Genomic DNA, 13,259 nt, shown 5'->3' on the forward strand with positions numbered 1-13,259 from the left:
GACTCAAGAACAGCTTCTTCCCTGCTGCCATCAGACTTTTGAATGGACCTATCTTGCATTAAGTTGACCTTTCTCTGCACCCTAGCTATGACTGTAACATTCTGCACTCTCTCCTTTCCTTCTCTATGAACGGTATGCTTTATCTGTATAGCGCGCAAGAAACAATACTTCTCACTGTATGCTAATACATGTGACAATAATAAATCAAATCAAATCAAAATGCTGGAGAATCTTTTGCAATGTTCTGGTGAACCCCTACACAAACTGGAGGAACACCACCTCATCTTCCGATTGGGCAATTTACGGCCTTCTGGACTGAACATTGAGTTCAATAACTTCAGAGCCTGAACTCTCCTCTCCACTTTCACCCCATTTCCATTTATCTTCTTTCCATAAGACCATACGACATAGGAGCAGAATTAGGCCACTCGGCCCATCGAGTCTGCTCCGCCATTCAATCATGGCTGATATTTTTCTCATCCCCATTCTCTTGCCTTTTCCTCATAACCCCTGATCCCCTTATTAATCAAGAACCTATCTATCTCTGTCTTAATGACACTCAATGACCCGGCCTCCACAGCCTTCTGCGGCAAAGAGTTCCACAGATTCACACAAAGAGAAAGCTTGCATGCAAGGGTTGGAAGCCACTCAAAGTGGCTTGGGACTTTTTTTCTATACCTATAAGTGCAAGCTGTTGTGAAGGTTCTCTTCAAAAATCAACTTTTTATATATGAAAAGCCAAATTAGGGTGAAAAACATCCCTCTCCTCTTCCTAATAAGAAACACAAAATGAAGGTACACTATTGCTAATAGGGGACTCCCCTGCCAATATCAACCCTCTCCCGAAAAGAAAACCGTCCCATTCCCAACCACTCTTTCAAAATCCTTGAATTTGCTGCCACCCTTTCCAGATCTCTATTTTTGAAGCCCTCCGATCAGGTACCCCTGCCACAGCACCAAAACCCTCTTAAAGTCACCGGTGGCAAGCACTGCGGCCTCACAGCGCAAGGGACCCGGGTTCGATTCCCGACTTGGGTCACTGTCTGTGCAGAGTCTGCACCTTCTCCCCGTGTCTGCGTGGGTTTCCTCCGGGTGCTCCGGTTTCTTCCCACAGTCTGGTTAGGGTGCATTGGCCGTGCTAAATTCTCCCTCAGTGTACCCGAACAGGTGCCGGAGTGTGGCAACTTGGGGATTTCTGTAGTAACTGTGACACCGGTGACTATGACAACAGTAGTAATTGTATAGGGTGTTGATGAGATCTCATCTGGAGTAATGTGTCCAGTTTTGGTCTCGTTATTTGAGGAAGGGTGTGGTGGCATTGGAGGTATTTCAGAGGAGGTTCATCAGACTGATTCCAGGGATGAAAGGTTGACGTATGAGGAGAGATTAAACAGTTTGGGCTTGCATTCGTTGGATGATAGGGAATCTGATCTAGGTGTAGAAAGTTCTAAAAGGGATCGATAAAGTAAACATACACCAGATGTTTCCTCTTATGGGTCAATCTAGAACAAGAGGTCAAAGTTAAAGTTTAATTAGTCACAAGTAAGGCTTACATTAACACTCCAATTAAGTTACTGTGAAATTCCCCTAGTCGCCACACTCCGGCACCTGTTCGGGTACACTGAGGTAGAATTTAGCACGGCCAATGTACCTAACCAGCACGTCTTTCAGACTGCGGGAGGAAACCGGAGCACCTGGGAGGAAACCCATGCAGACACGGGGAGAATGTGCAGACTCCACGCAGAACAGTGACCCAAGCCAGGAATCGAACCCAGGTCCCTAGCGCTGTGAGGCAGAGGTGCTAACTACTGTGCTGCCCACAGGTATATGTTGAGAAGAAATAGATTTAAAACTGAAATGAAGAGGAACTACTACTCGCAGAGGGTGGTGCATTTGTGGAACTCGCTGCCCCATAGCGCGGTGGAGTCTGAATCATTGAATGGTTTCAAGATAGATAAGACACATTTTTGATTTTAAAAACGGGTTAAAGGGATATGGGGAACAGGTGGGGAGGTGGATTTGAGGCCAGGGAGAGATCAGCCATGATCAGATTGAATGGCGGAGAGGCTCGAAGGGCTGAATTTGCCTCCTTCTGTTCCTAATTCCTATGACTGTGGTAAACTTTCCATCCTCAACCTGAATGCAGCCCTTGACCCAACTGACCACACCACTGCTCTCCAATGCCTCTCCACTGTTGCCCAGGTAGGTGTGACTGTTCCCACCTCTTGGGAACACGAGGAACATATATGAACCTACCATACATTAAGCCAGTGGTTCCCAAAGGGTGCGGCGCGCCTCACTGGTGCGGCGAGAGAGGATGGCAAGTGTGGCGGGAAGATTCAAGGACAATCAAAGAAACATTTAAACATGATTTAAACAAGCATTGTTTTATACTTTCTGGATGTCCCATGATCATATTATAAAGTTGTTGTGTTCAATGTTGTGAATCAAGCACTGCTAGGGGTTGGTTTTTTTTGGTTTTGAATGTATCAATAAAAAATTCGGTGTGGCACGAGCAAATTTTTATTCCGCAAGTGCAGCCCAGTGAAAAAAGTTTGGGAGCCACTGCATTAAGCTGATCTTTCTCTACACCCTGTGACTGCAACCCTACATTCTGCACTCTCTCCTTTCCGTCCCCTATGAACGATATGCTTTGTTTTACGCACAAGAAACAATACTTTTCACTGTATCCCAATACGTGACAACAATAAATCAAATCTTGTCATTACTATTTATCTAGTCACAGCCAGAGAACCACTTCCAATGTCTCCTCTTCCTGCACCATTACCTCTTCTTTCTCCCAAGGATCGAAAGTAATTATTTTGACTTTGTCAAGAATTTTATTTCAATTGCACCTTTAACAGGAATGAAATTATCCCGAGGCTTTCACAGGAACAATATTGAACAAGTAAGATACACTAAGGCATATGAGGAGGATGGCGTCAGATTATACAAGCGATGTGAAAGGAGTAGGTTCTAAGGAGTGACTTAAAGGAAGTAAGAGAGGTAGCGGACAGAAATGTCGAGTGCGAATGTGTTTCAGAATGTGGGGGTTAGGCAATTGAAGGCATGGCCACCAGTGATTCAAGTCAGAGCGTATAACTGGCCAGAAAGAACAGATGTGGAGATGCCGGCGTTGGACTGGGGTAAACACAGTAAGAAGTTTAACAATACCAGGTTAAAGTCCAACAGGTTTATTTGGTAGCAAAAGCCACACAAGCTTTCGAAGCTCTAAGCCCCTTCTTCAGGTGAGTGGGAATTCTGTTCACAAACAGAGTTTATAAAGACACAGACTCAATTTACATAATAAGAAAGAACAGCACACATTAAGTTCATTCATTAGTGTCACAAATAGGCTTACATTAACACTGCAATGAAGTTACTGTGAAGATTCCCCGAGTCGCCACACTCCTGTTTGGGTATATCTTTTTGTGTTGAACCAAATAAACAAAATCAAATTAACTTGGGGACAACTCAAAAAGGGGCAGCTCCCTAAAAGGAGGGGAACCGCCCGAAATAAAAAGCAAAGCGGAAAGATTGGGACTTCAATAGGATGGAGGGTTATAGGTAGGCCTAAAAGGTAGGGATATGTTCGGCACAACTTGTGGGGCCGAAGGGCCTGGTTTGTGCTGTAGTTTTCTGTTTCTAAAACTTAAAACATCAAATTAAAATGTGATTAAAGGGGTCAATAATACACCCCAGTCCCTGTGGTGCCCAGTGGGCACGGAAGGCATCAACAGTGCCCTCGAACACTGCATCCTCCCTCTCCAGGGACACCCGGCCACGAATATAGCTGCGGTAGAGGGGCAGTCGGATTGGACGACACCCTCGATCACCCGCTGCCTGGACCTGTAAATGGCACGCCTTGCCAGGCCCAGGTTCACGAGGAGGTCCTCCTCCTTCCCTGCCCCCCCTCCGCACCGGGTGTGGGTACATCGAGGGAGAATTTAGCATGGCCAATGCGCCAAACCAGCACGTCTTTCAGAAGTTAATTTATTAGTCACAAGGCTTACATTAACACTGCAATGAAATAATTCCCCTAGTCGCCACAGTCCGGGTCAATGCACTTAACCAGCACGTCTTTCAGAATGTGGGAGGAAACCGGAGCATCCAGAGGAAACCGACACCGATGCGGGGAGAACGCGTAAACTCCGCACAGTGACCTCAGCTGGGAATCAATCCCGGCTCCCTGGTGCTGTGGGGCAGCAGTATTAAACCACTGTGCTGCACATAGAACAAGAACAAAGAACAATACAGCACAGGAACAGGCCCTTCGGCCCTCCAAGCCCGCGCCGCTCCCTGGTCCAAACTAGACCATTCTTTTGTATCCCTCCATTCCCACTCCGTTCATATGGCTGTCTAGATAAGTCTTAAACGTTCCCAGTGTGTCCGCCTCCACCACCTTGCCCGGCAGCACATTCCAGGCCCCCACCACCCTCTGTGTAAAATATGTTCAGATTGTGGGGCTGGAGGAGATTCCAGAGGTAGGAAGTGGTGAGGCAGGGAGGGATTTAAAAACAAAAGTGAAAATTTTAAATCGGAGGTGTTACCAGATGGGAACCAACCAAGTTCAGTGGGCACAGGGGTGATGGGTGAACTGGACTTAAAAGTGAGGACACAGGCAGAAATTGTGGATGAGCTCAAGTTTATAGAGAGTAAAATGTGGACGGCTAGACTGAAGTCAAAGAGATGAGGGATTCAGCACCAAATGAGCTGAGGAATGGTGACAGGAGGTGAGCCATGATACAGAGTTGGAAGTAGCCAGTCTTTGTTAGGGTGCAGGCATGTGGTCACAAACTAATCTCACAGTCAACTAGTACAGGAAGACAAGTTTAAGTTCACTTATTATTGTCGCAAATCGGCTTCATTAACACTGCAATCAAGTTTGCTGTGAAAATCCCCTAGTTGCCACACTCCAGCATCTGTTCGGGTACACTGAGGGAAGAATGTAGCACGGCCAACGCACCTAACCAGCACGTCTTTCGGACTGTTTCCGGAGGAAACCCACGCAGACACGGGGAGAATGTGCAAACTCCACACACACACAGTGACCCAAACCAGGAATTGAACCCGGGTCCCTGGCGCTGTGAGGCAGCAGTGCTAACCCACTGTGCCTCCGCGTCCTGTTCAAACTCAGGGTTTTGGAAAGGCTGAGGCCTTTTAAAGCATCAATTTCAACAAAGGCTTTAAGAGACACACGGGAGACACTTCACTGGACGGTCCCAAATCAGGATTTCAGTGCAAGTTTTAAAACTTTTAATTTTGTTCAAAACATTTCTTTGTACAACAGAAATTTCAGGAGGAGGGAAAGGAAAGACAATATTCCCTCCTCCTACCCACCAATACAGACTGCATACCTTGTGGGGACTGATAACAGCAATAACCTAACCATTACAAGTTGTAATCACAGGTTGTTATAAGCCAGTATTGGAATTTGACATAGGAATTCCCATTGGAGCGTAATCGAATCATGGGACAATGTAGTTGAAGAAAGTGTGGACATTTCAACACTGCAATCTTCAGAAGGAATGCCTGCCTTATTTTGCAGTGCAGCCTGCGCCTTGGAAATACTTTCAATGAGACACGGAAAGATAAAGCCACATGACAGACTTGGTACTGATCAAAATGGGGAGGGGGTCAAACACACTATACTTCCCTCTTCAATTACGACAATGGTCCAAGCGTCCAAGGGGAAAAAAAACAAGATTTTCTTTCCAACTGTGTCTTTTCCTGGTAAGATTCAGTGCAGTTCCTGGTTTCAAAGTAAAATCAAGGGACTACAGCTTTGTTTCCCGTTTTTCCTCGAACCTTGCCCAGATGTAAACATCAAATTTGTGCAAATGATAAGGGCATTTCCCCAACGCCTAGTCCAATCAAAGCTGTTTTCAGTTGGGCAAAAATTACGACATAGAGTCATAGAGGTTTACAGCATTGGAAACAGGCCCTTCGGCCCAACTTGTCCATGCCGGCCAGTTTTTTTTAACCACTAAGCTAGTCCCAATTGCCCACATTTGGCCCACATCCCTCTATACCCATGTGACTGTCTAAATGCTTTTTAAAAGACAAAATTGTACCCGCCTCTACTACTACCTCTGGCAGCTCATTCCAGACACTCACCACCCTCTGTGTGAAAAGATTGCCCTTCTGGCCTCTTCTGTATCTCTCACCTTAAACCTACGCCCTATAGTTTTAGACTCCCCTACCTTTGGGAAAAGATGTTGACTATCTACCTTATCTATGCCCCCTCATTATTTTATAGACCTCTATTAAATGACCCCTAAGCCTCCTAACGCTCCAGGGAAGAGAGTCCCAGTCTATCCGGCCTCTCCCTATAACTCAACCCATCGAATCCCGGCAGCATCCTAATAAATTCTTTCTGCACTCTAATATACACATCTGATGTAATTGTGGGCAATAAATTAATGAAGACACGAGGTTACTGACAGGTCATTAATCTGAAGCTCAGCCATCTTTCACCTGGGCACTGAAATAAAGTTTAATTATTTCTTAAAGTATGTGAAAGTTTGAAGGACTTAAAGCAGATAGGCACTTAAATGGAAAGGGTCAACATTATTTTGAACAACAGAGATAATTAACCAGAAATGTATGAGAAACTGTCAATATTAATTTACCGCACACATCACAATGTACACCATTGAACCATAACACTGGTTAAGCTATTCTAGTCACGAACATAAGAACTAGGAGCGGGAGAAGGCAATTCAGCCTCTCGAACCTGCTCCGCCATTTAATACGATCATCTCCACCGTCCTGCCTGCTACCCATAACCCTGCATCCCGCAACTAATTCAAAACCTATCTCCTCCTTAAGTCTGCTTAGTGTTCCAGCATCCACTGCACTCTGGGGCAGAGAATTCCACAGATTCGTGACTCTTTGAGTGAAGTAATTCTTTAAAGATTTTAAATTTTTAAAGTTTATTCTTTAGTCACAAGTAGGCTTACATTAACACTGCAATGAAGTTACTGTGAAAATCCCCCTGCTGCCACACTCCGGAGCCTGTTGGGGAGGATTTAGCACGACCAATGCACCTAAACAGCACGTCTTTCGGACTGTGGGAGGAAACCCACGCAGACACAGGAGAGAACGTGCAGACTCCACACAGACAGTGACCCAAGCGGGAATCGAACCCGGGTCCCCGGCGCTGTGAGGCAGCAGTGCTATCTACTGTGCCACCTGTGCTGCAAGGGGCGGTGGGGAAGAATTTGGGAGGTGGGGGTTAGGGGTGGGGAGTGCATGGTACTGAAAACCCTGTCGACAGAAGCGGGAGCAGAAAATCCCCAATCTGGGCACCAGCAGGCCACCTCTGCGAAGCACGCCAGGAATGGAACCCGGGTCCCTGGCGCTGTGAGGCGGCAGTGCTAACCACTGTGCCACCGGCCGCCGGGAAACATGTCGGTCAATTGGCGCACAGCAAGCTCCCGCCAACAGCAATGTCAAAATGACCAGATAAATCGGCCTTTTGTGATTGGATTCCCTGGCACTGCGAGATAACATTGTGCCGTCCTGGTCATTTGACCAGTTTGGTGTCCAACTGGCACTGTGACTACGACGGGCAAACTCAGCACAGACTGACGATTGGATCTGGGTCCTATCTGGGGTTCGTACATCTCTATTACCCCCTTGGCAAAGTTACTGTGCTGTCAGGAAAGACACCCAAGATCATTTTTACACAATTTCCACACCTGACAGACTGTGTTTTTTTCACCCAGAAAACTGCAACGGTGTCGCGTGCTGTCGATTTGCGTTTCGCTTTCAGTGGCTGGCAAGGTACTGTCACCTACACAATCACCGCCCAATGCAGCTTCCCGGCGATACGCACAAAACCTGAGCCAGCAAAAACACCATCAGTTGATTGCGCACTCAAACCAAGACATCTGCTACGTCTCCTCCACCAAAAGTTGGATCCGTCAGTTCGGGTTGCTTAGAAAAACAACAATTAACCTCCGAAGCAAATTGCAAGATGCTTTATTTGAGAAGGGAGGAGCGGGAAGCGGGTGAAAGAAGTGTGCCGGTCGTGACTCTTAAATCCTTTTGCCGAATCTGCAAGGTCGCCTCTCAAATCCTGAAATTCACTTTTGACGTCAGCAAGCTTAAAAGTCATGGCACAAAGTAAAAAGAACGAAACACAAAAGGTCGCTCAGTCAAAACCCTTCGCGAACACTCGAGGGAAACAAACGCCTTGCACGTTAAAATGTCGAATCTTAAATTAAACCCAAAAGCTTGACAAAAGGATCTTCTCTCTTGGAAGCTTGGCGTGCCAGAGATTGCATTTGAACCGAAATCTTCGAGGTTATGGGTTCAGTAAGAATCATAGAATCCCTACCAGTACAGAAGGAGGCCGTTCGGCCCATCCAGTCTGTACCGACCACAATCCCAACCCCTATTCCAGTAACCCCACACACGTGCCCTGTTAATCCCCCTGACACTCGGCTTAATTTAGCACGGCCAGTCAACCTAACCAGCACATCTTTGGACTGTGGGAGGAAACCGGAGCACCCGGAGGAAACCCACGCAGACACGGGGAGAACGTGCAGACTCCGCACCGACAGAGACCCAAGGCTGGAGTTGAACCCGGGTCCCTGGTGCTGCGAGGCAGCAGTGCTAACCCACTGTGCCGCAGGGTTAGAATGTAGGGGGGTAAAGTGTGCACTGTTTAAAAGGGAAGCGAGGGGAATGTGAGAGCTGTACACCTCTTATCATATTGCACACGTAACCTGCCTGTGGTGAGAGCAGAGGCTCTGGAGGTTGGGAGCACTGGGCGGCATTGTTTCCGCTCTTCCGGCTGACTACTGTCAAAGTGCTCATTGGTGGCTACTATGCCCCCAAACCAGGAGAGAACAGGCAATCTTGATGGCAACCAGAATGCAGTTTTGACCTTTACAAGCAGTGGAAAAGTTTAACCGTTATCAAGAGCAGGAATCAAACATAAACCTATCTGGCACAGTGGAATTCTATATTTAATGTTGAGTGGATCAAAGTTTACAATCAAGCCTGAAAGCGACTGCGTAAGAGTGAACACTTGACAAGAAGCTGGAGCAGGATTCTTCGCCACCTTGGCCCTTCAGTGGGGAATGGGTGTGATCCCCATGCTCTGCGATGCCAGGGCGTAGCTAACCATCGGCGTCGTGGCGTGGCTCATGGTGATGCCCGGGATTGTCTGCGTGATGGAGACGGTGACGGCCGCCATGGAGACGGGCGTGGCCATCCCCTGGGCGATGGTCTGGGCCAGGGCCAGCTCGGGGGTCAGGTGGGGCCCGGGCGGAGCGGCGCTGGAGGGGGGCGGCCCGGCGCTGGCGGGCACCACCAGGTCCTGCCGCGGCTGCAGCGCCTGGCTGCTGAGCGAGTTGTGCGCCTGCACGATGCTGTGGTTGTAGGCGGTGACGGCGGCCACGGTGGGCGGGGCCACCAGCTGCTCGGCCGTGGTGGTCAGCGTCACCACCTTGGGCTGGTTGCGGTAGTGGGCATTTTGCTCCAGGAGGATCTCGTTGGTGGCCATCAGGTTGGAGGCGTGCTTCTTGAGCTCCTCCACCCGCTTGCGTAGCATCAGGTTCTCCTCCTCCAGGTAGCGGTAGTCAATCGGGAAAGGGCGCAGCATGGCGTGGTCGTAGGAGTCAGAGCGCAGGCAATCCACCCACCGTCTCTTCAGCAAGTGGCCGTACTCATCATATAGATCGGCGAAGGAGGGCGAGCAGGTCTTGTCACGGTGCGTGCTGGCGCCGTCGCCCCCAAAATGGAGGAACTTGCACCTGGACCCCCGCTGGCAACCACCGTACAGGTGGTCGCGGCAGACTGGCACTCCCGCCTTTCCCAGGGGCACCTCGCTGTTCAGGGCACCGTGCTCCGTCGCTTCGCTCACCTCCGGGTGGTGGAACTTGCAACGCTTGCCCCGTTTGCAGACATTGCGCATGAAGTCCCTGCAGACGTCGCTGGAGCTGTGGCCAGCCTTGTCGCTGCTGTCGCTGCTGAAGGCGGTGTCCTTCTCTGGCATCCTGGCAAATCTTTACCACTCGAAAGAACAGCGGTGGCTCTCCGCGGACAAGGCAGTCTGGGAAAAGAAAGAGGAATGACTTGATTTATTGTCACATGTATTAGTATACAGTGAAAAGTATTGTTTCTTGTGTGATATACAAAGCAAACCGTTCACAGAGAAGGAAAGGAGAGGGTGCAGAATGTAGTGTTACAGTCATAGCTAGGGCGTAGAGAAAGATCAAATGTCATTTTGTGCAGAGCTTACTGAAATAGGCTCGCATTTCATAAAATCCCTACAGTGCAGAAGGAGGCCATTCAGCCCATCAAGCCTGCACCGACAACGATCCCAGCCTGGCCCTATCCCTGTAAACCCAAGTATTTACCCTGCTAATGCCCCTGACGATAAGGGGCAATTTAGCATGGCCAATCCACACATCATTGTAGAGTGCTTTTTACACCACCGGACATTGCAAAGCTCTCCACAGCTAAGAAAAGACTTTAGAAGTGTCCTCTGGGAGCTCTGGTTTCCTCCCACAGTCCAAAGATGTGCAGGTTAGGTTGATTGGCTATGCTAAATTGCCCCTTCGTGTCCCGGGATGCTTAGGTTAGAGGGAGCAACGGGTAATATATGTGGGGTTACATGGATAGGGCCTGGGTGGGATTGTGGTCGGTGCAGACTCGATGGGCCAAATGGCCGCCTTCTGCACTGTAGGATTCTATGCGTTATCACTGTTGCAATGTGTAAGTTTAAGTTGTTTAGTTTATTTACTAGTGTCACAAGTAGGCTTACATTAACACTGCAATGAAGTTACTGTGAAAATCCCCCAGTTGCCACACTCCGGTGCCTGTTCGGGTACACTGAGGGAGAATTTAGCACGGCCAATGCACCTAACCAGCACGTCTTTCAGACTGTGGGAGGAAACCGGAGCACCCGGAGGAAACCCACGCAGACACGGGGAAAACATACGGACAGTGAGCCAAGCGGGAATCAACCCCGGGTCCCTGGCGCTGTGAGGCAGCAGTGCTGACCACTGTGCCACCGTGCCACAAGAGGCGGCGGGGGAGAATTTGGGAGGTGGGGAGTGCAGAGTACTGGAAACCCTGACAACAGCTGTGGGAGCAGAAAATCCCCAATCTGGGCACCAACCGGCCGCCTCTGTGAAACACGCCAGGAATTGAACCCAGGTCCCTGGCGCTGAGAGGCAGCAGTGCTAACCACCGTGCCGCCAGGAAACATGTCGGTCAATTGGCGCACAGCAAGCTCCCGCCAACAGCAATGTCAAAATGACCAGATAAATCGGCCTTTTGTGATTGGATTCAGGAATCAATATTGATTCCCCCTTCCTTCTCCCCCCTCCCCTCCCTTGCTTCTCCCCCCATCCCTCCCTTGCTTCTCCCCCCTACCCCCTCCCCCTTCCCCCCCCTCCCCCTTCCCTTCCCCTCCCCTTCCCCTCCCTCCCTCCCCACACCCCCCCCTTCCCTACCCCCCCTCCCCCTTCCCCCTTCCCCCCCTCCTCCCCTTCCCCCCCCTCCCCCCCCCTCCCCTCCCCCCCCCCTCCTCCCCTTCCCCCCCCCTCCCCTTCCCCCCCCTCCCCTTCCCCCCCCTCCTCCCCCCCTCCCTCCTCCCCCCCTCCCTCCCCTTCCCCCCCCCTCCTCCCCTTCCCCCCCCCTCCTCCCCTTCCCCCTCCTCTCCTTCCCCCCCCCGTCCTCCCCTCCCCCCCCCGTCCTCCCCTCCCCCCCCGTCCTCCCCTTCCCCCCCTCCCCCGTCCTCCCCTTCCCCCCCCTCCCCCGTCCTCCCCTTCCCCCCCTCCCCCGTCCTCCCCTTCCCCCCCTCCTCCCCTTCCCCCCCTCCTCCCCTTCCCCCCCCTCCCCCGTCCTCCCCTTCCCCCCCCTCCCCCGTCCTCCCCTTCCCCCCCCTCCCCCGTCCTCCCCTTCCCCCCCCTCCCCCGTCCTCCCCTTCCCCCCCCTCCCCCGTCCTCCCCTTCCCCCCCCTCCCCCGTCCTCCCCTTGCCCCCCTCCCCCGTCCTCCCCTTCCCCCCCCTCCCCCGTCCTCCCCTTCCCCCCCTCCCCCGTCCCTCCCCTTCCCCCCCTCCCCTTCCCCCCCTCCCCCGTCCTCCTCCCCTTCCCCCCCACCCCGTCCTCCCCTTCCCCCTCCCCCCCCCTCCCCCGTCCTTCCCCCCACCCCGTCCTCCCCTTCCCCCTCCCCCCCCGTCCTCCCCTTCCCCCTCCCCCCCCGTCCTCCCCTTCCCCCTCCCCCCCCGTCCTCCCCTTCCCCTCCCCCGTCCTCCCCTTCCCCCCCTCCCCCGTCCTCCCCTTCCCCCCCTCCCCCGTCCTCCCCTTCCCCCCTCCCCGTCCCCCTCCCCGTCCTCCCCCTCCCCCGTCCTCCCCTTCCCCCGTCCTCCCCCCCTCCCCCGTCCTCCCCTCCCCCGTCCTCCCCCCCCCCTTCCCCTTCCCCCCCCTCCCCCGTCCTCCCCTCCCCCGTCCTCCCCCCCCCTTCCCTTCCCCCCCTCCCCTTCCCCCCGTCCCCTTCCACCCCCTCCCCTTCCCCCCTTTTACCCCCCCTTCCCCCTCCCCCCCCCCCTCTTCCCCCCCTCCCCCCCCCCTTCCCCTCTTCCCCCCTCCCCTCCCTCCCCTTCCCCCCCCTCCCCTCCCCCCCCTCCCCTCCCCCCCCTCCCCTCCCCCCCCTCCCCTCCCCCCCCCCTCCCCCCCCCTCCCCTCCCCTCCCCTCCCCTCCCCCCCTCCCCCCCCTCCCCTCCCCTCCCCCCCCTCCCCCCCCCTCCCCTCCCCTCCCCCCCCCTCCACCCCCCTCCCCTCCCCTCCCCCTCCCCTTCCCCCCCCCCCCCTCCCCCTCCCCTTCCCCCCCCCTCCCCCCCCCCTCCCCCCCCCCTCCCCTCCCCTCCCCTTCCCCCCCCCCCTCCCCTTCCCCCTCCCTCCCCTTCCCCCCCCCCCCCTCCCCTTCCCCCCCCCTCCCTCCCCTTCCCCCCCCCCTCCCTCCCCTTCCCCCCCCCCCTCCCTCCCCTTCCCCCCCCCCTCCCTCCCCTTCCCCCCCCCCTCCCTCCCCCTTCCCCCCCCCTCCCTCCCCCTTCCCCCCCCCCTCCCTCCCCTCCCCCCCCCCCCTCCCTCCCCTTCCCCCCCCCCCTCCCTCCCCTTCCCCCCCCCCCCCTCCCCTTCCCCCCCCCCCTCCCTCCCCTTCCCCCCCCCCCCTCCCTCCCCTTCCCTCCCCCCCCCCCTCCCTCCCCTTCCCTCCCCCCCCCCGCAAAAAAGTCCCA

At 53.3% G+C, this 13,259-nt stretch overlaps 1 protein-coding gene across 1 annotated transcript; it reads right to left on the reverse strand.

Annotated features, from left to right (window-relative positions):
- Positions 1-7,970: 7,970 nt before the first annotated feature.
- Positions 7,971-10,087, reverse strand: LOC144480543 (zinc finger CCCH domain-containing protein 10-like). Its single transcript, XM_078200120.1, has one exon. The coding sequence runs from the start codon at positions 10,007-10,009 to the stop codon at positions 9,083-9,085; it is 927 nt and encodes a 308-aa protein (XP_078056246.1). The 5' UTR covers positions 10,010-10,087; the 3' UTR covers positions 7,971-9,082.
- Positions 10,088-13,259: the final 3,172 nt, after the last annotated feature.

The sequence above is a fragment of the Mustelus asterias genome, chromosome 29 (assembly GCF_964213995.1).
Source record: "Mustelus asterias chromosome 29, sMusAst1.hap1.1, whole genome shotgun sequence".
NCBI classification, from domain to species: domain Eukaryota; kingdom Metazoa; phylum Chordata; class Chondrichthyes; order Carcharhiniformes; family Triakidae; genus Mustelus; species Mustelus asterias.

Excerpts from the sequence above, each read along its gene's own strand:
- LOC144480543 (XM_078200120.1), bottom strand. The coding sequence starts at position 10,009 with ATGCCAGAGAAGGACACCGCCTTCAGCAGCGACAGCAGCGACAAGGCT.